General features: G+C 41.9%; 2 protein-coding genes across 2 annotated transcripts; one reads left to right on the plus strand and one right to left on the minus strand.

Annotated features, from left to right (window-relative positions):
* Positions 1–859: 859 nt before the first annotated feature.
* LOC128499915 (rab GDP dissociation inhibitor beta-like) lies at positions 860–12338 on the minus strand. The gene is made up of 11 exons (XM_053468896.1): positions 12263–12338; positions 10280–10387; positions 8643–8739; positions 7804–7938; positions 7192–7390; positions 6498–6629; positions 6164–6263; positions 5245–5416; positions 4693–4837; positions 1678–1732; positions 860–1191 (listed from the first exon to the last, which is right to left on the minus strand). The coding sequence occupies exons 1-11, from the start codon at positions 12305–12307 to the stop codon at positions 1033–1035; spliced, it is 1347 nt and encodes a 448-aa protein (XP_053324871.1). The 5' UTR covers positions 12308–12338; the 3' UTR covers positions 860–1032.
* A 2169-nt stretch (positions 12339–14507) lies between these two features.
* On the plus strand, positions 14508–23254 carry SLC25A20 (solute carrier family 25 member 20). The gene is made up of 9 exons (XM_053468900.1): positions 14508–14746; positions 16242–16334; positions 16858–16985; positions 17891–17981; positions 18643–18760; positions 20565–20637; positions 21176–21285; positions 22010–22134; positions 22553–23254. The coding sequence occupies exons 1-9, from the start codon at positions 14642–14644 to the stop codon at positions 22613–22615; spliced, it is 906 nt and encodes a 301-aa protein (XP_053324875.1). The 5' UTR covers positions 14508–14641; the 3' UTR covers positions 22616–23254.
* Positions 23255–23850: the final 596 nt, after the last annotated feature.

Below are 23850 nucleotides of genomic sequence, written 5' to 3' on the forward strand. Positions count from 1 at the left end.
AGCGCTGTGGAATATGATGGCGCTAAAAAAACCCCATTAAATAATAACCCTGATGCGCAGTTTTAGTAGCTGGGTTGAATTTAGGTGGCCATAACCATACCTGGGAACTTTCCTGAGACTCTTGAAATATTAACCCTTTAATACCCCCATCGTGAAGATTCTACGTAGTGACTCACCAAATTTCTAACCTGAATGGCTCTAATACCGTAACACCGCCCCTCATGGTAACTTTTGACTATAAAGATTTATAAACAAAATTAATTATTTAAAGATTACACTTGAGTCACCTGCATTCAAGCAGAGATATCATCCATTACATACTGGTGACAAAAACACAATATATATATATATATATATAATCACTGCTGTTTAGAACTAGAAGAAGTCAGCTCTATACCGTGTGACCCTAAGAATCTGCCCCTCCACCCTGAGGCTAGGACAAAAATCATAAGACTCGCGGTCAAACCCTGAGAGCTTCCAGGTGTGGTCCATGACTCGCAGTTTAGTGGATAGGGTCTTTAACAATATTCTCAAATGAGTGAATTATTGCAAATTGCCTGATTTCTCATGGGGTACGCGAATTCTCAACGAGCAGCGGCCCTTTTGCAAAAGACACTACCGTCTATATATTATATATAATTATATTATATAATATAATTATATAATATATATATATACATATAAGTGCAACAAAAAATAATGTAATCTCAGCACAAATGCCTTGATTTTTATCATCTGCGTGGGTACAAGTCCTGATCCCGTGAAGCGCGTTGGCATTTTAGTTTTGCTGCTCCGAGGAGAATCATGCCTGTAAATTTAAGGAAATCTGAAGAAGGAACACGGGAACTGAAACGTTTCCAACATATTTTTATTTGTCACAGTCTCCGGTGAAAAAAAAAACCCTAAATGGTTACTATCTAAAGAAAATGAAAGGTTTGAAGATAAAACAAAGAACAGCTGCATAAAACAAGGTGCAGTAAAGGCAGTGGAATGAAATAAATATACGAATAATTGGTTGGTTGGGGGGTAAAGTCAGTTGGCTTCTCGTCCGTACATTTCTGATTCTGAGTGCGCGTTCCACATTTCTTTGAAGTTCAGAGTGGCTCCTGTCATTCTTTGAAAGATGTCTTTAATGTCATCGCAGGTTGTCTCGAAGTGAGTGGTTGCGTCATATGATCGTGAAATGAAGATCTGCAGGAATAAAAATCGGGGTAAACCCAGAAACATAGAATTTGCCAGCAGATCAGACCCATTCAGCCCCCTTCTAGTCCGCCATTTTTTTCTGCTGTAAAGACTCAAACCTTAATCAGTCGTTGGTCTCGTCTTAGATTCAGGAGCCGTATGCCTACCCCATGCGTGTTTAATACCCTCACTGTATTACCCTCTACCACTTCTACCGGGATGCTGTTCATTTATCTAACCCATCTCAGTCAAGTAAAACCTCATTACATTACAAATAAGTCTCTGACCGGGTAGAGTAATATAATTGGACTGAAAAGAACCCAAATTGTGAATACTATGGCCCAGAAGTAACATTGTGCCCTTAGAAGCCTTGCCTCCCTGCCCCGGCAAACAAACACGTCCACAGCCAAACTCTCTGATTCTCCTCCATATCTATTAAAAAACAACCATTCATTTTTGGCTTCTTGGTACTCAAGTAGGGTTTACAATCCTCACCTGGTTCTTTGTTCCATCGTGTTTTGGGATGTACTGGTCAGTTATCGTTACAAATCTGGAAACAAAAGTAACAATTATTAGTTTGTCTTTGTGGTCAAAGTGAGAACTGCCAAGCCTGCACCAGATGAATAGACCAAAAAAATTATAATAGAATTTGATGGCAGATAAGAGCCATTCATCCCATCTAGTCTGCTCAAGATGCATATAGTAGGGCCCGAAACCTTTCTTGGCCCTTGATTTATGACACAAAAGCTGCAGCCCTGTTGCTGCAGTTACCATCGTCATCCATGTGCAGGGGGGGGCAATTGCCCCGGGCTGGTCTAAAATTCTGGTCTGCAGAAACGTGACCCTGCGGTAAAAACGAGGCAAAAAGAAGGCTACGGGCAAGGTAAGAGGGTGAGAGAGTAAGGGAAGGAGTCAGTATGTATGTATGTTAGAGTGAGAGTGTATGTATAAGCGTGTCAGTGTTCGCATGAATGTGTAAGCGTGTGTGTTAGCATGAATGTGTGTGTATAAGCGTGTGTTAGAATGAATGTGTGTGTATAAGCGTGTGTGAGCATGAATGTGTGTAGTGTAAGTATCCCTGTGTGAATGTGTATGTGTGTTAGCGTGAGTGTGTAGGGACTTTACCTGCTTTGCTTTTCTTTACCTGCCCCAGGGTCAGAAGGTGCCAGCTCTTCCCTGTCAATGGTCCCACTATTCTTGCCACTGTTGGTGGCAGGAAAGTGGTCCAATTAAAATCTGAACAGACCCCCACCAGCCAGAAGGTGAGTATATCATGTGCTGGCCGGACACATGTCCTGCGGGACATTTAGCTGAGGAATGGGGAAAAGGGGAAAATGCACATGGGGGGGGGTATTCTGCCAACCATTTAAAGGGATCATATGCATTACAGTTTATACGATGGCTGGGGGTTCTTTTAAATTCCCCTCTCTGTATTAAGCTCTACCAAAGATAAGACGTAACTACATGCCCTTGTTACACGTCCTGGTTAAACTCTTGCAGACCATCTAGTTGTTTTGAATGCTAGCTCCCATTATTCTATAGCTAGCCCTTTTTCACAGGCTTGCTGTGGTTGATGGGATTTGTCCCCTCCCCCAAAGGTTGCCTTTGATCAGATAAACACGAAGTCCCATCCATTCTTCACCTTCCCCGCGTAATAGCGTGACTGAACCTTCACACCAAGTTTGCACGGCTTTTACCAGGAAAAGTGAGTCATCTTTGACTCGACTTCCTGCATTCCTGGGAAATTCTAAGAAATGTTTTATCCACACTAGGAATTCAAAAAAAGAAAGAACCCTTTAGTCATTTTTCTTAACGCCCCAGGATTTATTGCAGGCGTACTTTGTGCTTCTGTTAAGGTGCATTGGCTATTGTAGCTCTTCGGCTTTTAGGGGAATGTCTCACTCAGCAAATGTGGCGCAGTGTATTAAACAAACGAGAAGCTTTTGCAAGGTGCTGTTCCGCTGACCATTGATTGTTCTCTCCAGAAAGTTAAGTAAATACACCTTAGCAGATCTGTGATTTTATTCCATAAAAACAACACTTTTTAAGAAGACAGCTAAGCATTCCCTAAAAAAACTCTTTCTTTCAAGAGTTCTGGCACTGGACGGTACTAGGAACGGTGATTCTTCTGTAGCATATCGTTAGTAAAATGTTAAATTAAGCCCAGCAAGGGTGCACACAGGTGCCTGCTAACTTAGGCTTCCAGCTGTGTCGTGTAATGTGCACTAGTAAAGCCACAGTTCATGGAACGACAGGACTCCACACGAGGGAAAGGGGGGAGAGAGCACTACATGAGCTGTACAGATAAAGGGAGAGACATTGAGTATGTGTATATGTATGTGTAAGGGTATGGAGTTAGCGTATGTGTTGGTGTATGGTGTATGACGTGAGTATATGGATGAGTATGTGTCTGAGTATGTGTCTGGGTGTGTAATAGTGTGAGTGTCTGGATAAGTATGTGTCTGGATGTGTGTATTACTGTGAGAGTTTGGATGAGTATGTGTCTGGATGTGTGTATTAGTGTGAGAGTCTGGATGAGTATGTGTCTGTGTGTGTATTAGTGTGAGTGTATGGATGAGTATGTGTCTGGATGTGTGTATAAGTGTGAGAGTCTGGATGAGTATGTGTCTGGATGTGTGTATTAGTGTGAGAGTCTGGATGAGTATGTGTCTGGATGTGTGTATAAGTGTGAGAGTCTGGATGAGTATGTGTCTGTGTGTGTATTAGTGTGAGAGTCTGGATGAGTATGTGTCTGGATGTGTGTATAAGTGTGAGAGTCTGGATGAGTATGTGTCTGGATGTGTGTATTAGTGTGAGAGTTTGGATGAGTATGTGTCTGTGTGTGTGTATTAGTGCGAGTGTTTGGATCAGTATGTGTCTGGATGTGTGTATTAGTGTCGGTGTCTGGATGAGTATGTGTCTGGATGTGTGTATTAGTGTGAGAGTCTGGATGAGTATGTGTCTGGATGTGTGTATTAGTGTGAGAGTCTGGATGAGTATGTGTCTGGATGTGTGTATTAGTGCTAGTGTCTGGATCAGTATGTGTCTGGATGTGTGTATTAGTGCTAGTGTCTGGATCAGTATGTGTCTGGATGTGTGTATTAGTGTGAGAGTCTGGATGAGTATGTGTCTGGATGTGTGTATTAGTGTGAGAGTCTGGATGAGTATGTGTCTGTGTGTATTAGTGTGAGTGTCTGGATGAATATGTGTCTGTGTGTATTAGTGTGAGTGTCTGGATGAGTATGTGTCTGTCTGTGTGTATTAGTGTGAGTGTCTGGATGAGTATGTGTCTGGATGTGTGTATTAGTGCTAGTGTCTGGATCAGTGTGTGTCTGGATGTGTGTATTAGTGTGAGAGTCTGGATGAGTATGTGTATGGATGTGTGTATTAATGTAAGAGTCTAGATGAGTATGTGTCTGTGTGTGTTAGTGTGAGTGCCCCTCCCAAGCCCAGGCTCTGGATCTGCCCCTGACTAACATACATTGCTGGCCCCTGAGTGATGTTGCTTACTTTTGGTCAACCGGTTCCAGGAGTTCGAGAGCTGGCTGGATCTCTTTCTCTGGATTCTCAGTTTCTACAGTTGTGCTAATTATAGCGACGTACTTCCCATCTGATGCCACGCAGTGCGAACAGGAGACCATACAGACATAGATATCTGAGCAGAGAAGAAACGCATGATATATCAGCCTTAACAGCATAACCACAACCAAGAATAACTCCCAATTGTCTATGACAAGCTCATCGGGGCCTTGATGCCCCATCTTTTCTAGGAGTTCATAATGGTTTCTGGGTATGAGGGTATCACAGGGTTCTAATGCTAAAGGCATAAAAACTATTTAAAGGTAAAGCTATGCGCCATGATCACGCGTCCAATTACTCCTCAAAAATAAGTGTTCCTCTCTGGAATTTCCAACATTTTTCATATATATCTGAAGTCTGGTGGATGTTTTCCAATATATCTAAAGTGTGACAGGGTTGGGAGATATCTGTCTATCACATTGTGCTTAAATGCAACGGAACGAGGGTTTTAAACACACCCAGTACTCTTATTCGGTGCCCAACCTGATTTTCTTTTGACCTGTGTCTGTGGGATGATGATTTGGCAAGATGTGCACTCGTTGGTGTTCCTGATGGGATGGCTGAGGATGCAGATCACTCTTATTACTTGCCCAGTCTTCTTCACTTGGTCCGGAACATAGCTGGGGTCACAGATGAGCTGCTTACAGTGAGCGATCTAAAAGGATGGGAGAAACAAGGAATGCCTTTGGTGACCCCATCCAAAAGTTCAAAGTATTTGCTACTTAACATTGAGAAGGGTTACAAAAAAAGAATAACATTCTCTGAGTTTCACTGCTGAAGATGGACCAAAGACATCTGTGAAACCCCTTGGTGGACCAGCATTTATAGAGTAACATTAACATTAACTTTCGAAACATCAGAGGTTCCTTCTTCAGGTAAATATGTAGCCAGCAGGAGAAACTTGTATCTTTCATGTATCTGTTTTGGTTCTATAATGTTCTACTTTAGAATCTTCCAAATGGAGATGCTGTAAAATATACGATATTTATCTCATCGCTATGATGTGAACCGAATTATGTGCTCTCAGAAAGTTATACACGTCATTCCCGTGACCCGCCTTGTGATTACTTTTATTTTTAGTGTTTTTAATGATGGATATACAGTAGGTTTAGGAATATTATAATACCCAAAATGCCAAGGACTATAAAAACATTTCTGTTACCAGGTTACTCTTGGCAGAAGAGTGAGCAACAAATTGCATTTGTAATCTCACTGCCGGTCCGGGTTAAAGGACAACATAACAAATGAAAAGCATTTACCCCTCTAGGAACTCAAGTGTTGGAAATTGATCCTCTCTCCCAAGCTATACGAGGTTAACGTGGGATTAGCACTGGACGTTCCCCCCTCATAGCTGAAATAAGGACAAGGACAGAGATAAAGCTTTCGATGAACATGACATTACCTCTCCCTCGGACCTCACGCCAACTACACGTCCATTTTTCATGAGGATCTCATCCACTGGCTTGTTGAGCATGTAGACCCCACCATACAGAGCACTCAGCCTAAATGAGATGAGTAAACGTGTATTATGACTCTGTATCTCATGTAAGTGACATTTAGCGGCGCCTAGAGAAATACCAACCTCAACACATTGACATTGACTTCAAAGGCTGAGGAGTATGTCTGGGGTTATTGGTTCTATCATGCAGTGGAGACATGCTTCAGATTTTGGGTTTGGACCTTATGATCAGGATTAGCCTTAAAGTTACAAGCCAGAAAAACAAAATGTATCTCACCTTGCAAATCCCTGAGGTAGCTCTCCGAGCCCATACAGTGGGTATAAGTAGGGGCTCTTACTGTACTTAGCCAGAGATTCACAATACAGTTTGATCCGATTTATGGTCTCCAAGCACGGTAAGTCCAAGTAGCTGAGAGAAATAAAATTCCAATTATGCATAAAAGATGTGTTAAACATTATGGAATCTGATGGGGCTCTGTAAATAAAATAGAATAACAATGATAATAAAAATAAGAGAGCCACGGAAAGGATCTAGTCATTGTGTAAATGCTGAATAAGGTCTTTTGACAAAGGTCTTTAAATCAGAATAGCCCAAGGGGCAATTGTCTACCACTATCTCTTGCCAGAGATGGAAACTGAGGTATGAGCATACAGAGTGTATCAACGACGTTCCAGAACCTGCATTGTAATCTCGTATCATACATGTTGGCCATTCTACTGGCTCCAGGGCCTTGTGGAGAATACAAGACAATCCAGGGTACAAACTTAGGCCCCGGGCCCAGTGCAAGTTCCCGCCACTGGTGACAGCAATAAAATTGAGACAATGTATACTAACTGTGGTCCTCTTAACCAGGAATTAGGCATGAAGGCAGTAGGTTGGAGGTTCCTGTTTGTTGCTTTGTATAGAACCCTGCAGAACCTTGATCTTGGAATCTACATAATTCCACCTTTAAAAGGAATGATGTACTCACTCATCTGTTCTGTACAAGGCAAGAGCATGACCAGTAAAAGCCATCACATCTGGGCCAAGGTCAAACCTTCTGTAGACTTCCCGCATGGTCATCTTCTTAGGGTCTATGTCTTGGTGGGTCTTTGCCTGGTGCTCATTGAAGTTTACCACGAAAAGTAAAAATTTTCGGAAACGCCTCTTTTCAAACATGCCCATTAGGTCTGCAACCCCAGGGGAAAAAAAACCACGGCGTTCAAAATGTTTTTATTCTCTAACAAGAGAAACACGACAAGCACCATTGGAAGGTACTGCCCTACTTGCACAAAACATTAAGAAACCTGATCACATGGCAATTAAGTGTTTACCGAAAAATTATAAATGAGGCAACATTTTTCACGAATTATAAAGAATTATTTCTAGAAAGGCTTTGGGAATTTGGGAGCTAGCGCTAATGAATCTGCTAACACTATATAAATAAAATACAATGTAATACTGGGAATGATTTTTCTGATGTTAGATTTAGTTGTAAAAGTGAAAAAATTGGAACAGCACCTTTAAAAACATTAATTGACATGTCATGTAAGTGTGACTTCTGTGTTAAGTTTAAAAAATGTTTTTGGGTCAATCTGCTCACCAGAAGCCAAAGCTTCCTCCTCCGTACACGGGACTTTGTGAATCTTCCCAGACTTATAAACATAACTTCCGTCTACCACTTTGAAATCCATATAGCGGGTCACTTCTGTGTAGAGGAGCATCTTCACCAGCTGCCCTAACAGCAAGACAAAGAGATTTCACCACATCTGAGAAGGGGTCTTGATCAAGGTCAGCCCTGGACTGGTTGAGGAGGAGCGGGGATACGATAAAGATGGGTGATTTACTGCACCAACTGCCCAAGCCTGAGAGGTGTAGGTAGTAGGTACCCTCTGCACCTGGTAGGTCACAACCCAAGGTCATTGCCACTTCTTATGCTCGTTACCCAGCCTAAGTATGCATATCATCTGAAGAAGTAAGAGTAACGCTCTCCATATACATTAAAGAGTCTTTAATGTCTTGTGATGCACAATAAGGCAAATTATTCATGTAGCGGAGGCACGTGGCCACGGAGCAGAAGGTAAACCGTCATCAACTATCTCCCTTTCCCCATAGAGATTTTGTATTTTTTTCCCCTTTCTGTAGCCGATCTAGTGTTTGCTTGAGGAGTTTTTGTGATTGAGCCTGAACCTGTAGAAGGTTAAGATGAGTCTACCAGACAAGAATGAGGCCTTTTGGCTCTTGTTTTCACAATTTGGGACTATTTTGAAGTCTTGTTAGAAATATTCTGTTGGAATATAGCTAACGTTCATCAACTTTGCAGTTTATTACTGAATGTCCAGAGCAGATATCATAATTTGTATCTTTACAATATTCCGTTCTATGTGGCCATAGTGCTTCTTGCAATGACAGGAATGTATTGTTTTTAGGTGGTCTCCTTACCATTGGCCATGAGAAACTTTGGAATAAGATCCACATTCCATTCTCTTCCTCTGCCCATTGGTTCTGGGGGTCCAATAACATTAAACCTTCGATACAACTGAGGAGAGAAGACCGGTGAAGATTCCTTCTATTAAACACACGCTTCCCAACATTCAAGTAGCCAAAGATCTACCATTCCTTGTAGGCTTTGGCTGCATACCTACCAACGTGGTCCAAATCCCCCCGATGCCCCCTTTTCTTCCTCTGATGCCCCTCGTTTCTAGGGGCTTATAATGTTTGCTGGGTATGAGAGTATCACAGGGTTCTAACGTAATGTGACCACATATCCTAGATTGCCGTGACAGTCCCGCAATGGAACTTTAAGTCCCGGGCAGCCTCAATCCGGGACAATGCATTGTCCTGGAAGGAGAATCCTGAGTGAAGGAGGAATTCTTAACTCTCCTGATTGGCTGAGAGTTCAGAAGCCTCTCCTAATAGGCTGAGTCCCTCCTTTTCACCGAGCTCAGTGTAAGCTGCAGCCAGAGCCAGGTATGAGTATGTGTGACTGCATGTGTATGTGACCGTGTTTGTCTGTTTGTCTGACTGTGTGTGTAATGTCTGGTAATAGAGGGGTTAATTCTCTCAATCTGCTCATGTCTGGTGAAAGAGGGGTTGATTCTCTCAATCTGCTCATGTCTAGTAATAGAGGGGTTAATTATGTGAAACAGCTCACGTCTGGTGATGATTCTATGTATATTATAATAAAATATATTATTAAATCTGAGATGAACCTGGTTCCCAATGCTTCCTAATAATTAATATAAATAAAATACATTTTATGTGTACGTGACGGTGTGTATATGTCAATCAGTGTGTATGTGCTTTAATTGTTGCCTGTTAACTACTTCACAAAAAAAATATACTGGTCTTTATGGCTCGGAAACATTTGCTTCTTTAAATTCTGATCTATATAAAAGAAAAAATAGTTTCAACCAATAGGATTCCTAGAAATGTGGTCCAAGGAGCAGTATATATATATATATATATATAGAGAGAGAGAGAGAGAGAGAGAGAGAGAGCTCGTGCGACAGCCGCTAATCGGTGTCTGTGTGGGTAGCTCTTCGCTCCGACGCACATCATTCTCCAATCCTGGGTTGAGTGGGAGCGGAGTGGAGTCAGAGTGAGAGACATTGTAACCGATTTAAATCAAAATCTTTTATTACCGGTATGTAGGCTATTGAACATTAATCTCTTCATAGCTATATGACCCATATCTTAAAGAAACAGTCATGTTTATGTCTTCTTTTTAGGAAAATTTTAAAGGGCCCTTAGCCTTAGCGCATGAATCCATTGTTGTCACTAAAGGCACATGAGCCGAAGACTTCTTACAAAACAAGTTTCTTATTATTATCTCTTAGCGCCAACATATTCCGCGGCGTTGTACAATTTTTTTTCTCGTGCTTCAATGCCTTCTGCTCCTGATTGTTTTCCTTTTCCTTAATGGAATTCCTCCCCAGTGTTCTCCAGCACTAAAAGTCCCAATAATGTGTACAGAAGCATTATGTGTGTGTGTATTAAATTGTGTACGGGTTTTCTGCAGTCTCTATGTGTCCATAAATGAACGGATTAAATGGGATTCTGAGGGGCAAACGGCTCACCTCTTCCAGCGGAGTGATGGATGCACTTTCCCCTCCGTAATAATCATTCCGATCGATGTGTAAAACCTTCCTGCCGTTCACTGACATTATTCCGGACAGCACGCACTCCTGGGGATGTGACGGGAAACACAGCGTTGATTTCGGAATCCACAAATGCATATTTACTAAAGAACGCTGCTCTACACCATATATTTTTTGACAGGGGAGCACAATGGGCCAGCCAGCCAAATAGATCTATATAACTGGTGCCCAAAATGCCCAAAGGCTCGTGTTCATACTGGGATTATTTTAATTTCATAAAACGCGGGTGGGGTGGGATAATTAAGTAATTGGTGGCCTACATATACTCTTTTGGCTACACTGGTTAAGGTTTGAGTCTAGATCAGTAAAAACGGGCAGACTAAATGGGCCGAATGGTTCTTGGGGGGGGGGAATGGGAAAAAAGTAATTCTCAAATTACCCCTTTAAATGCTAGTCGGGATTGGGGTTGCTATGATGCTCCAGGGTCTGACCAGTTTTAAATATACCCTCCAAAAAATCCGGCATTGATCACAATGGGGGGGGGGGTTACATGGAGGATTAATACTCTGCATCTATCTGAAAGGTAAGATCCAATGTTTTCCGTAGTTACATTCTACCTCTTTTCTCTGCTGTTACATTTTAACCGGTTTGATGTCTTTGCAGTCGTCGGGTTTGGTAAACAACAAGGTGTTACATTGTTGTCACGATTAACGGGCTAATCCTGCAGCCCTGACATATTAGATTGAGGTATAAGCCAGAGGTGGATGACGGTCTCTCAAATCCTCCTAGCAGCTTAAATGTGGCAGTCACAACGATCCCAGGGTGAGGCATCTACATGCGCAATCTATCCTGGTGACCTGAAGGCAAAGCCCATGCCGCCTGAGAAGAGCAAGGGTGAGAAACTATGTTTCTACCAACATGCCTGCTCATCAGCTTCTGGCCATCCTGTTGACCAACTCATTGGCCATTTTTTAACGCTCTGCTCTAAAGTCAAAAGTCAAAACCCCATTTTAGTGGGTGAACATGGAAATTGATGTAGTGACATAAGCTTTATGGTCATCAAGGTTCTCTTTCTTGGATAGAAAGCGTTCCTTCTGACAAAGTGACTTCTTCTTTTTCGGCTAAAGACTCCGCCATCTCTTTGACCAACATGGAATTCCATTTTTCTTATGGGAAATACATAAGATGCCTTTTAGTCCACAGCGGTTGAACCGATTTTCCCCAAGCAGTGAGGGGAATATTAGAAAATAAGTTAAAAGGATGGGGTGAAAGCTTTTGAACATACAAAGGGATTTATGTTATCAAAATAAATAAGAGTCCTTTTAACGCTACAGTTTGAATCTTTACATGTTCTGGTGCTTTCATTGTAATGCAGACATTTTACCAAACTATGTTTAGAATCTATTTTATATTCATTTTAGTTTCAAAAAGCAAAAAAAAATAAAAAATATATATATATATATATATATAAAAACAAAGAATACATTCAAATAAAGTGGTTTCCATTCCAAGTATAGACCTGAGTATAATAGAATTCGGATTTTGAAAGAAAGGTGCTCCCAGCTGAAGTGGAGTCCACGCCAGGTCTGGACTTCCCACAAAGCAAATGAGACGTGAGAAGATCTAATGGGATACTTTTTAGGGGATCCCCAGGAGTCAAAAATATAATCTCTGTCCATTTCTTCCTGTGACTCCTCTATTTCTGTCCGCGCTCCACCTACTCGCAGCCTCAAATCAATCCTCATGTTCAAGTATCATCATCATCATGTCATGTTGCCAAAACCATGGGACATGACAAAACCATGGGCTTTGGGAATTATCAGCACTTTCTGTCCACCACTAACTACAACCTAATTTGTTAAATTAATAGTTGATTAAAGCTTCTTCATTAGAAAACTCCCAGTAACAGAAACAACCGTTCTACTGCAATGTGTGACGTTCTAAGCATGGCAGCCCTCCTACCTTGAGTCCTGTACCCAACACGATGACATCATACTCTTCCTCCATACCAGAGATATGTTATAGTTACGAGCATCCGCCGATTTCTCCCGTTTCACTCTTGGACGTAGCACAACACAAGCCTACGATACTAATCTGATCTGCTATATGCTGATAAGCTACCAGCTTTCTGCATGTCAGTGGCTCTAGTGACCTGAAGCCTGGCCTTCTGCTTATAATCCAGGTCTCAAGCCTTCAGATAGGAGAGAAACTGAGAAGCTCAGCGTACGCTATAATAATAATAAAACACCCGACTGCCATACGGTTAGTGTTGGATACGGTGAGATGCGGCTGTAGAATGTATTGAATAGAGAAGAAGTAAGAAGGTTAGATGGGGAGGATTGAGGAGAAGGAAAAAACTGGGGCAAAACTAGACAATAAATGAGAAGAGGCAGTGGAATAGAGACAAAGGGGTAATAGAATGTAGTTTACAGTCTATGTTGGATTGGATGATACGCCATGGACCGAAACAAGATTTTAATTATTTATCAACTGGACTCCAAGCTCTACTAAGCAGGATTTTCCAACCCATCGTTCTCCATTCATTTTCAAAAATCTGCTGGGACAACCTGTTAAAGGTTATATTTGAAGGACATCACCCAGTAACCCAACCAAGGAATCCAATACGCTGTGTAAGACCTTAGTACATAAGGGACATCATTGAACGCAACCAGAGCAACGGCCCAAAATCAGGTATCTATGGACTATAAATACATAAAGACAGCCATAGAAGTTTGATAAAACAATCTGTATGTTTTAGGTTACAACTTAATTTCCAAGCAGATCTTATCTAAAGCGCAGGAGGAATCTTTATCGCAGATTTTGTTTCTTCCCCCTGGATTTTGAATGAAACAAAGCTTTTCTAATGGCTATGAGAAAAGAGTTTTATATTTTATAGTCATTTATGGTTTTCTTAAAACTGCAAGTCTCCTTTTATTCTTTTAAACTCAAAAACTCTTGTTAATTTTAGTTTAGGAACAGGAGCACCATCTGCTGATACAAGAAGGAACAACTTGTCATCCATAATAATGTTTGGCTCCGCAATGCGATGACACAGCTGGAAACTGCGGTCCCGTGAAGTCAGTCCTCTTACTTACGTCGGGTTATCGCTTGCTGCTTTGGGGCACCAGATCACCCTATTTTGCAAAAAATGTAGCCGCCTGTATGTCAGGAAGTTACCATAGCAATAACGTCCGAAAGTTCTGTGTTTTGGGTATCAGATCTACATTGGCCCTTTTTCAGGGCACATATACATCCGATACGCTAAACCTACTATCCGTGAAGTGCTACCTTGCCGTAGGTGAGAGGTATAACCGAGTCTTAGGGTGACCCTTCAAGGTCATATCTCCCAACATTTCAAAGGAGCACACATGTGTTTTAGGGGGTGTGGTTTAAAGAGTACCCATGGGTGGGGCTTAATAGATTGCAACCTCACAAGAGCAGGTTTTGTAGGTTATTTTATGGCCAACTGCCTAACACAAGAAGAGATGTATTTTGTTTAAACAAACCAAGGGACAGACGAATTTGGTTTCCAAAGAGGGACTTGCCGTTTTAAAGAAGGACAGTTAGGAGGCAACATATTTAATTTTTGGGTGAAATGTTATGAAATCACCTGTGGGAGGGGAATAATAAGAACTCCGATACGGGGTTAAACGCTTAATGATTATAATGATCAAGTATCATCAAAGCGTAAACTATAAAGGACCCGGCTTCCCTATGTAGTCGGAGATGATAACGGATTTTGGGCACTGTCCCTCCCAAAAAGAAAAGAGATAAGCGAAGGGTGGTGCCAGCGCCTCTGTGGGATACATCAAGGAGGTCTGGGGAGATAAGAATTACAGACTGCAAGTCCAGCAATATAGAAAACTTAAATCCAAATATTTATTTACAAGGTGACAAGCTTATTTTACAAAATGTGAGATTGCCTGTTATGTGGCTGAGTTACAAAAATAATCCTGGGTTGATATTTTTGGTGATAACGTATCATTGAATGAATGGGGCAGGAGTAAAACCTGTTTTCCCAATTCAAACATGGCGAGAGATGCTTCCGTCACGTCATCAGGCTGCTGCAGCTCGTTTCACTGACACATTGGCGGGGCTTATGAGAGTGAGAAGAAGGATTCGTCAGGATAGGTGTCCATCTGTTATTGTAGGCGGTGCTTTGGCGCAAGGCAAACGGTGATTGGTTTGCTGGCAGGCGTAGTATGGTTGGCTATTGCTGGGAGGGGAATTAGGGCAAGGGTCGGTGAGGTAACCCTTGTCCTGTGCGGAGTGAGAGGCTCGTGGTGTCCGGTGACCCGGTTTCTGTTCCCAGTCCGTTCCTGTATTCTCTCCGCTCTCAGGATGGCGAAGCAGCCGCAGCCCATCAGCCCTTTGAAGAACTTTTTCGCCGGCGGTTTCGGGGGAGTGTGTCTTGTGTTTGCAGGACACCCGCTGGACACCATCAAGGTGAGACCGGGGAGACCGGACAGGCCACGGTGGTAATGTAATGGTGTATGACATCAAATGATCTCATTCATTGTAACGGCGCTATGGCATCTGTTGGCTCTATATAAATGCAATGTAGTACAAGGGGGTAGTAAGCAGCCTGGTGGGGTAATGTCAGAATCCTGGTTGGGGTATCTTGGTACAAAATGAAGGTAGTGATGTCATGTTGGTGCAGTGTTAGTGGATGAACTGTAGTGATGTCATGTTGGTGCAGTGTTAGTGGATGGGCTGGGGTGTAGTGATGTCATGTTTGGGCAGTGTTAGAAAACAGTTGGGGGTAATTGTAACAAGGTGTGGGGCAGTTTAGGGCTGATGGAAGCAGTGCTAGTAAACAGTGGGCCAACACTTGCAGGTTTCTCCAGAAAGAAGGGTCTTGAGCTGGCCCTGTATAATGTATAATTCAATGTGTGAGAAGATGAAAGGAGTCTCACTGATTTGCCTACACATGATGCAGGGCCAGCCAAGGTTTTCCTGCAGCAGAGGCTCTCTGGGGTTGGATCTTTATGATGTATAGCGAAGGAGCTGAAACACAAACTCTCCCTTTAATTGCGAAACATCGTCGGTAAATTCTAACGCTAAATCCTAGACAAGGACCAACGACTTTGATCCTAAACAGTCAATGAACATATAATCTGGGGCAATACAGTCACCCCTAGGACTTGTAGCAGGTGCTTTAGGGCCGGTCAGGCTTTCTGGATTAAAAAGTGACCGATGACCGCTAAGGTGATGGTCCCGATCCAGAAGGGGAATTTTAGAGTTGGGGGCCAAGTAAGAGTGATGCTGCCGGCAGTAAAATGTCCTGCCTGGGGCTTTGTGCTGAGCAGAGGCCTTAATTTACAGACCCCCCGGGGGCAGCGCTGTTTGGGTAAAAGGTGACAGCTGAAGTCCTGGTGTTTTAAATCCCCATTCAAAGGTGACACCGACTTACTAAGAGTGTCCTGCAGGGGGAGCTCTAGTGCAGTTGCATTTGTAGGTGAAAGTTCTTTTGGGGAGAAACGGGTTTTGGAGACCTAAAGGGCAGATTCCGTTTGTGTCCCTTAGCGATGCGTCGTTAGATTAGGTATACAGTGCGCCGTTTACTCGCTAGTCGCGCTACATTCTTGGATTTTAATAGTTTTGTAACAATGCAAACACGTGATTCTGTTTACTGATCTATAGATCGTATGTTATTGTTTTTGTGACAAATATACACCTTGTATCTATTTTGGTTGTAAACAAAAATACACGGAGTCCGTTTACAAATATAGCCGATAAACATCCGGTAAGAGTTTCACAAGCAGAATTCTGTAGGCAAAATTGAGTTCGCTGGAGGGTTTCCACTATAGTCACCTTTAGTTTAAATCAGACAGCTTTGCTATCAACCAATTGTAATTGATGATGTTGTTGGTTTTGATCATTTGCTAGACTCGGTGGAAAAAGGTTAATTCTCGCTTAAATTTGCTGGTAATTTTTACAGGTCCGAATTCAGACACAGCCAAAGCCTTCACCAGGACTACCTCCGTTATACGCTGGAACCTTTGACTGCTTTAAGAAGACCCTTGTAAATGAGGTACTCAAAATATATACATCTGTCAAAAGTTTGGGGTCACTGAGCTGTTTTCATGGAAAACAAGGACATTTCTGGCTGTAACATAATTGCAAAAGGGTTTTCTAACAATCAATTAGCCTTTTAAACTTTAACTTGAATCGGCAAACACAACGAGCCATTGGAACCCAGGAGTGATAGGAGTGATAAAGGGCCATTGGAACTCAGGAGTGATGGGAGTGATAAAGGGCCATTGGAACTCAGGAGTGATGGGAGTGATAAAGGGCCATTGGAACGCAGGAGTGATGGGAGTGATAAAGTGGAAGATATTCCATTTAAAATCACTGGTTTCCAGCTACAATAGTCATTTACTACATTAACCCCATCTTTGCTGGATTTCTGATCTATTTCATGTTTTTCTTTAAAAAAAAAAATAAGGACCTTTTTAAGTGACCCCAATCTTTTGTTTTCTTTCCTGCATAAATAGCATTCTCTTTTATTTAATCCGTAAACCAAGTTCTCAACTGAAATAATTTCTGAATTTCAGGGTTTCAAAGGCTTGTACAAGGGAATGGCGGCTCCGATTGTCGGGGTGACCCCCATGTTCGCCGTTTGTTTTTTCGGCTTTGGCCTCGGTAAAAAACTCCAGCAAAAACACCCGGAGGACCCGCTGACGTAAGTTGCCGCAGTTTGTCTTCTGTACGTTAAGTCCTTGCGTTTTAAAGAGACCTTGACGTTAACCGCAAGGCCAATTATTCTTATTTATGTAGTGACAAAATAGGAATGCCAAATAAACGACAGTTTAGTGCGTTGCCTTCTGAAACATAGAATTTGCTGGCAGATCAGACCCGTTCGGCCCCATCCTCGGTCTCTAGGTAGAGTTTATTGGGGTAGATACAGAATATATTTAGGAATTCGTTGTATCCTGTGGCTGTTAGTAGCCCCGAACGTCAGCGACCGATTCGGAGAATGAATGATTTAGGTATATTATCATTTTTTATTTTTTTAAAACCATTTTTCCCCAAAGTGTCAGACAGCGAGCCTGATCACATTAAAGGCACAGTACGAGTGTCCTATCACATACCAAATCGTAGTTGTGTAAGTACCTGGTACGGTACTGAGAGACAGTATTATTGTCTGCTCCGGTTTACGACGTGTGTCTTCATAGAATATAAACTAATTACTGATTACAAGATGCTTATCGTCGGTGTTTTGCAGTTCAAAGTTCGTCAAACTGAATCGCTTTAGCTGATTTGTTACCTTCTGTTACAATATAATCGCTCCTATATGGCAGCTGTACGCAATGTCTGTGTGGATTTCCCCATCCAAAAGGATCATGGCAAATAATTTTATATTATTATTATTACTACTACATGTAATTGTGCTGTTAAAGGTGCAGTTCCACCTACTCTGTTGAATTCTACACTTCTGCAACATTAAGAGCATCATCTTTAGTACTGCTGAACACCCAGACCCTTTACTGGAATAAGATTATTTAAGTAGTGATGTCACACTATATAACATTACTTTCTCTGCACCGGACTCATCACGGGGTCTTTTTTTGTTTGTTTTTTTGGAAGGTACCCACAGCTTTTTGCAGCAGGAATGCTTTCCGGGGTATTTACAACGGCAATCATGGCACCCGGAGAAAGAATAAAGTGCCTCTTACAGGTAAGCAAGGAAATCCAAAGAGCTTCTTTTTAAATGTTTGTGTAGTAGCACTAAAAGATGCTGAATTTTTTATACTTTTAATGCTATTGGTGGTTCCCAGCTTTTTTATATTTACCGTCCTTCCTTTCGGATGACTTTTATTTTACGATATATCATAAAGCCGTTATTTACGCTGCCTGTTCTAACTTCCGGCAGGAGCTGCGGCAGATTAAAGGGACAGGACTCTGAAAGAACCCCTGGCACCTTTTTATGTTTTTACCTACTCAGTCACAAGGGGGCGCTGTAACCCAGTTCTCTGGCCTTCTATTGCACTAATCTGTTCTTGCTTTCCCAGGGTGTTCAGTTTATGTATCATTCCATGTTCCTGATAGTATTTCCTTATCCTTTTTTTTTCCTTAATTCTGACGCTGTCCAGTTTTTAAGTCATCTAAACGTTCTTTTTGATGGAAGCAAACTATTGCATAGTGTGTAGGAAGAGTATAACGGAGGCTGCTGCGCTTTACAGCGGCTAAAGAACGGATGTCGGACATCGTGGTTGCAATCGCTGCGGGACTTTTATGTATCTGGATTTTCCAAAGGCTCTAGAATATCTCCTAAGATGTGGGGTCTTAATATCTAAACGCTGAAGTCTACCCCCTCCCGCCCCCGTTTAAATTTTCAGGTCCAAGCTGCTTCAGGAGGAGTGAAATACAACGGTCCCATGGACTGCGCCAAACAGCTGTACCGCGAGGCAGGGATCCGAGGAATTTACAAAGGGACAGTCCTGACGCTCATGAGAGGTATATGGTTAGAGGTGAAGGACAGGGTGGGATGTGACAGAAAGGGTCTTTTTTGACCCAAATTATTTGTTCGGATGGGTGTTATAATACAAAACAACTTTTCAAATACCGCAGCGTCACGATATTGTGTTCACAGGGTAGACGATAGAAGGAAATTCTAGACGCAACTCCTTCAAAGCTTATGCACCCCGATAGAGATTCAGCGAGCGAAGCTCTTTAAGGAAAGGGCTCTGGCGACGCCAGCAATTTTGCCGTTTAGTTTCCTTTTTCGTGAGTTGAGTCAACAACTAAGGGGCCAAACCCTGATGGGAATCCCCTGAAAATATGGCTGAGGTCCCTGGGAATAATGTATAATAATTTTGCTGATAAAACATGGCATTTCACCGCTTTGTCCTCTACGCCGCGTACAATGCGTCGTGGTGCGTGGATAGAAGTGATCACACGGGATAAAATGCTTTCAGCCGCCTCCCGAAATTCTTGAAATAACCCAACATGCTGAGGATTTGTGTGAAGGGGCAGCGTTATGTGTACAGGTATACATGCGTGTTTCCCCCATACATGTGCTGGCGATTTCCCTCGAGGAGCATGAGGTATGGTGTATGGGAACTGTCAGAAGAGGCCGGCAGAAAACAGCTGTTCTCTTTTAACAAAAGTCAGAGGAATTCTCGTGTTATTTCTTTAATATTCAGGGAATTCAAGCAATGACAGAGCTCGGTGACATGGAAAGCAGAGCCGTCATTTGAGTCTCGACCGGGTTCTTTAAGAGCAAATGTTGAATTCATTTGTTTCATCCAACCAGAAAGAACCAAAAAAAAAAAACACTAGGTTTTTAAAGTATGACTCAATTATTAATTAATTATATTAGAAAATAAAATGTAATTGTGCTCTTTCATAACACAAACTAGTATTCTATCTGCAAATAAATAACCATATTTGCTCAATTGCTCAAAAATTTTGATCTTATGGGGGGGGCTTAGAAATAAGATGACCCTATTAGAAAAAAAACGTGATCGTGCCGTGTCATACATTACGTGAAGATCGTTCCTTAGCGGCGGCGGCCCGTGAGCGCCCGGTAACTCCCGCGACCCGCGCATACATGTGTTCGCTTACAGTTAGGAGTCTGGCAAGTCTGTAAATGCACCCAAGCATATAATGTGTCCCGGGGGCCATAGTAGGCGGCAGAATTACTATATTAAAAAATAAATAAATAAATAAAAGAAATCCAATCGTGTGAGGACGTTTTTCTAAAAATCAGCTCTTTCCCATCCGGATGGAAAAGGCCGGTGTTCTCGATGACCCCTCGTTCGGCTGCGTATTATTATGTAATCACGTTCTGATTTAAAATATGGTCGCCAATCCTCTAAATCTGATCTCGGCAAATGAAAGGGAATAATGCCGGCTCACAATGAGCTTTCACGGCTACTTTTAACATTTTTAATGCCGATCGGAGAGATTAATCTTCCCTCTAATGCATACGGTTAGATTTCGTTAAAAGGGATGCTTTGGGATATTTTGTGAAGTAGAACATGTTGTTTCTGCATTTATACAGAACTATCGCTGGGCTTAAATCTGATTACTTTTTGTTCCGTGGCGAGGAACCCTTTTGTACTCCCGCATCGCTGAAAACGTTAAATGGCTATGCCGTAATTTCTCAGTAGAAACAATTATTTGCTGCTTTGCCTGAGTGTTAACCACTTCTGCTGGAAGGCTGTTCCACATATCAACCACTCTGTTAGTGAAGTAAAAACAACCATTACGTGGCCCAGCCTAATGACTATTAAATTCTTCCTCCTTGTCGTTGCAGATGTGCCGGCCAGCGGGATGTATTTCATGACTTACGAATGGCTGAAGAACATTCTTACACCGGAGGGACACAGGTAATCGGGAGGATGGGAACCCCCTACCTGCCGGGAACCAAAATATTGTGATCCGCAAGGGCCGTGCGTGAGACTGACTCACTTGTGTGGCTCGATCCACCTTTATCAATCTAGCCCGGGCTTTAAGCGTTTGCTGGTAATATATGGGGGGGTAGGAGCGAGGAGGGGGTGCACGGTGTCCATCGGGGCTAAAGATGCGAGGGCTGCAGAGTTGTCAAAAAAAATGAATAAAAGAATATATCAGGCTTAATAGGGGTGTCCTCAATTCTGATTATCACCTATTACAGCAAGTTGCTGGATGGGTCGGATAGGGGTTGTAGTCCGTTAATTAGTGGGGTGCATGCATTGGGTTTAAAGAATTTAGCGTTAGTCCAACCCGTTAACACACTGATTGCCAGATTGTAACTGCAATTGTAAATAACCTTTTTTCATGTGGATCTGCTTTACGCAATTGGTCAAAATTTGGAAATTTAAAGTGGTCTCGGGTCCCTCCGGGGGTTAAAGCTGACTCTGGGCTTTTTTTTCCTTCTTCTTGCAGTGTAAGCGAGCTGAGTGTTCCTAAAATCCTCTTTGCCGGAGGAATGGCTGGAATCTTTAACTGGGCTGTCGCAATTCCTCCCGACGTGTTAAAATCCCGTTTCCAGACAGGTGGGTGAAACGCTCCCCTCGCTGTAACTCTCTGCAGGCGTCCCCATCCGTGGAGGGATTGTGTTTCAAGAGACCTCTCGTGTAACTCTCTCTTCTCCTACTAAAGCAATCATTATTAGCCGCTTTCTTAGAAAATGATCTTTGTATGTTTTTGGAGACATAAAATACGACGAGCATAACTTACGTTCTATGTCAGGAACACAAATACAAGTATTTTCATAAACTGTAACATAATTACAAAAGGGTTTCTAACCATCAATTAGCCTTTTAAACTTAAACTTGGATCAGCGAACACAACGTGCCATTGGAACACAGGAGTGATGGGAGTGATAAAGGGCCATTGGAACACAGGAGTGATAAAGGGCCATTGGAGCACAGGAGTGATGGGAGTGATAAAGGGCCATTGGAGCACAGGAGTGATGGGAGTGATAAAGGGCCATTGGAACACAGGAGTGATGGGAGTGATAAAGGGCCATTGGAGCACAGGAGTGATAAAGGGCCATTGGAGAGATTCCATTAAAAACTATCTGTTTCCAGCTACAGTAGTCATTTACAACATTAACCCCATCTGCGCTGGATTTCTGATCCATTTCATGTTATTTTAATGGATAAAATGTGCTTTTCCTTCGAAAACACATTTTTAAGTGACTCAAACTCTCGACTGGTAGTGTGTATATATTTATAACAATCTCTCTTTTTCTCCCTTTCCCTTCTCAATGTAAAGCTCCAGCAGGAAAGTATCCCAATGGTTTTCGGGATGTTTTGCGGGAGCTGATCCGAGAGGAAGGCGTCCGGTCCCTGTATAAAGGTTTCAGCGCGGTGATGCTGCGGGCGTTCCCGGCTAACGCGGTGAGAATCGCTCTGACGACGACCAATTAACTGCTCAACTTCTTTGCATATCCGCCTTACTTTCCAATACTTTTTTTTTTTTTTTACAGCCCTCTCAAATATTAATCTATACATATTTCACCTAATTTTGGCACTCTTACATAGGAAACATAGTCCAAAAATATCTTTTTACTATACATTTACTAGCAGACCGGGTCAACTCTTGTATCTATTTGTATGTATGTATGTATGTATGTATGAAATAATTTTTATGAAAAAGCTTTCTTTTTGGTTTATGCATTATTATAGGCAACCTGTATTAATGGAAAATCTTTAATTTTTTTCTATTTTTCTTAGATTTTTCTTATGCTACAAGTACATTAGTTGCTTGCTAATAATAAAACGGCATTCTCACGTTGATGAATTTCTCTTTGTTTAGGCCTGTTTCCTGGGATTTGAAGTCGCCATGAAATTCCTTAACTGGATGGCGCCAAGCTTGTGAAACTTGGAAATATGCATCCGAAAGAACGGAAGATCCAGATACCTCAACAACGATCGATTCTGAGTTATTACGAAAATAGTTAACACACAATGCCTTAATAGTGAAACGTGCTAACATCCTATAGTCTGATAATACTTGAGTTACATATATATAATATATGTATAATATATAATATATATATAAAAAAGAAAACTGTTAGTTTTTCTGCAGAATGAAATGTCATCCAAGTGCAATTTTCTCCTTATCAGAACTGAAGAAAAAAACACCACTTAGGTTTTATTTTTTTAATAAACCGCGCATTATATCTTAATATCTTCTTCTACGCAACTTTATGCACAAAGGGCTTAGTATATAAAATCTCCTCTTCTTGCTAAAGCTGGATTTAATTTTTTTTTTTTTTAGAAAAAATATTTTCTGTGCAAGACCATCAGTAACTCCTTCCCTGGATTTTAATTTTTGAACACCGGGTTTAATAATTTTATTGAATTGTTATCAGCGAGATAAACTGTATGTTTAGATAGTTATGTTACACCTGGTTAGGAAGCCATATGAACTACTGTTGCCTGTGCAGTAGCTATGAATCTCAGCAAAAGTGATGTTTTTATACATGTTAACAGCAGTAAACATTGCTTTATGGCATTGTTGCATGTTCTTTATTGACAGGGATAATCTAGCTGTCTGAACATCATGGGAGTTTTAGTAGGTCTATTTTACTTTACTGAGATGGTGCCAAATAAATGGAGCGGTCTTCCAGCAGAGGTGGTAGAGGCTAACACAACAAGGGAATTTAAACATGCATAGGATAGGCATACGGCTCCTGAATCTAAGACGAGACCGACGACTGATGAAGGATTGAGTCTTTACAGCGGGTAAAACGGGCTGGATGGGGCCGATCTGCTGGCAAAATCCCTTACGGTTTGGAATTTTTTATTTTTTTTTTCTTGAATTTCTCTGCGCCGGGTTATTATCTGTCACTTCTCCTTTAAATAAATGTCAGCGACGAGCCGGACAAACAGAGATCCCAGTAACGTACGGAGCCGCCCAATTAAGAGAGCGGAATTACCAGTTTAGAAGCCCTGATTAATGGAGTACGGAGGCTGTGAAACAAAAGACCTTGAGGAGGAACGGACAGCTTGTCGCGGGATTAATGTATTACTAGATTATGTAAAGGAGTGACGAGTGACGTCAGAACGCTGTGCGGATAGAAAAGAGGGAAGCAATTAGATGACAGCGGT

This window comes from Spea bombifrons, chromosome 6 (genome assembly GCF_027358695.1).
Source record: "Spea bombifrons isolate aSpeBom1 chromosome 6, aSpeBom1.2.pri, whole genome shotgun sequence".
Lineage (NCBI taxonomy): Eukaryota > Metazoa > Chordata > Amphibia > Anura > Pelobatidae > Spea > Spea bombifrons.

What these genes read in the sequence shown, in the direction of transcription:
- SLC25A20 (XM_053468900.1), top strand. Translation starts at nt 14,642, where the DNA reads ATGGCGAAGCAGCCGCAGCCCATCAGCCCTTTGAAGAACTTTTTCGCC. An exon ending in ACCCGCTGGACACCATCAAG is followed by an intron (nt 14,747 to 16,241) that starts GTGAGACCGGGG and finishes TAATTTTTACAG; the next exon opens with GTCCGAATTCAGACACAGCC. An exon ending in CACCCGGAGGACCCGCTGAC is followed by an intron (nt 16,986 to 17,890) that starts GTAAGTTGCCGC and finishes TTTTTTTGGAAG; the next exon opens with GTACCCACAGCTTTTTGCAG.
- LOC128499915 (XM_053468896.1), bottom strand. Translation starts at nt 12,307, where the DNA reads ATGGAGGAAGAGTATGATGTCATCGTGTTGGGTACAGGACTCAAG. An exon ending in AAAGTTTCTCATGGCCAATG is followed by an intron (nt 7,939 to 8,642) that starts GTAAGGAGACCA and finishes TCTTGCTGTTAG; the next exon opens with GGCAGCTGGTGAAGATGCTC. An exon ending in GCGTGAGGTCCGAGGGAGAG is followed by an intron (nt 5,417 to 6,163) that starts GTAATGTCATGT and finishes CCATCCTTTTAG; the next exon opens with ATCGCTCACTGTAAGCAGCT.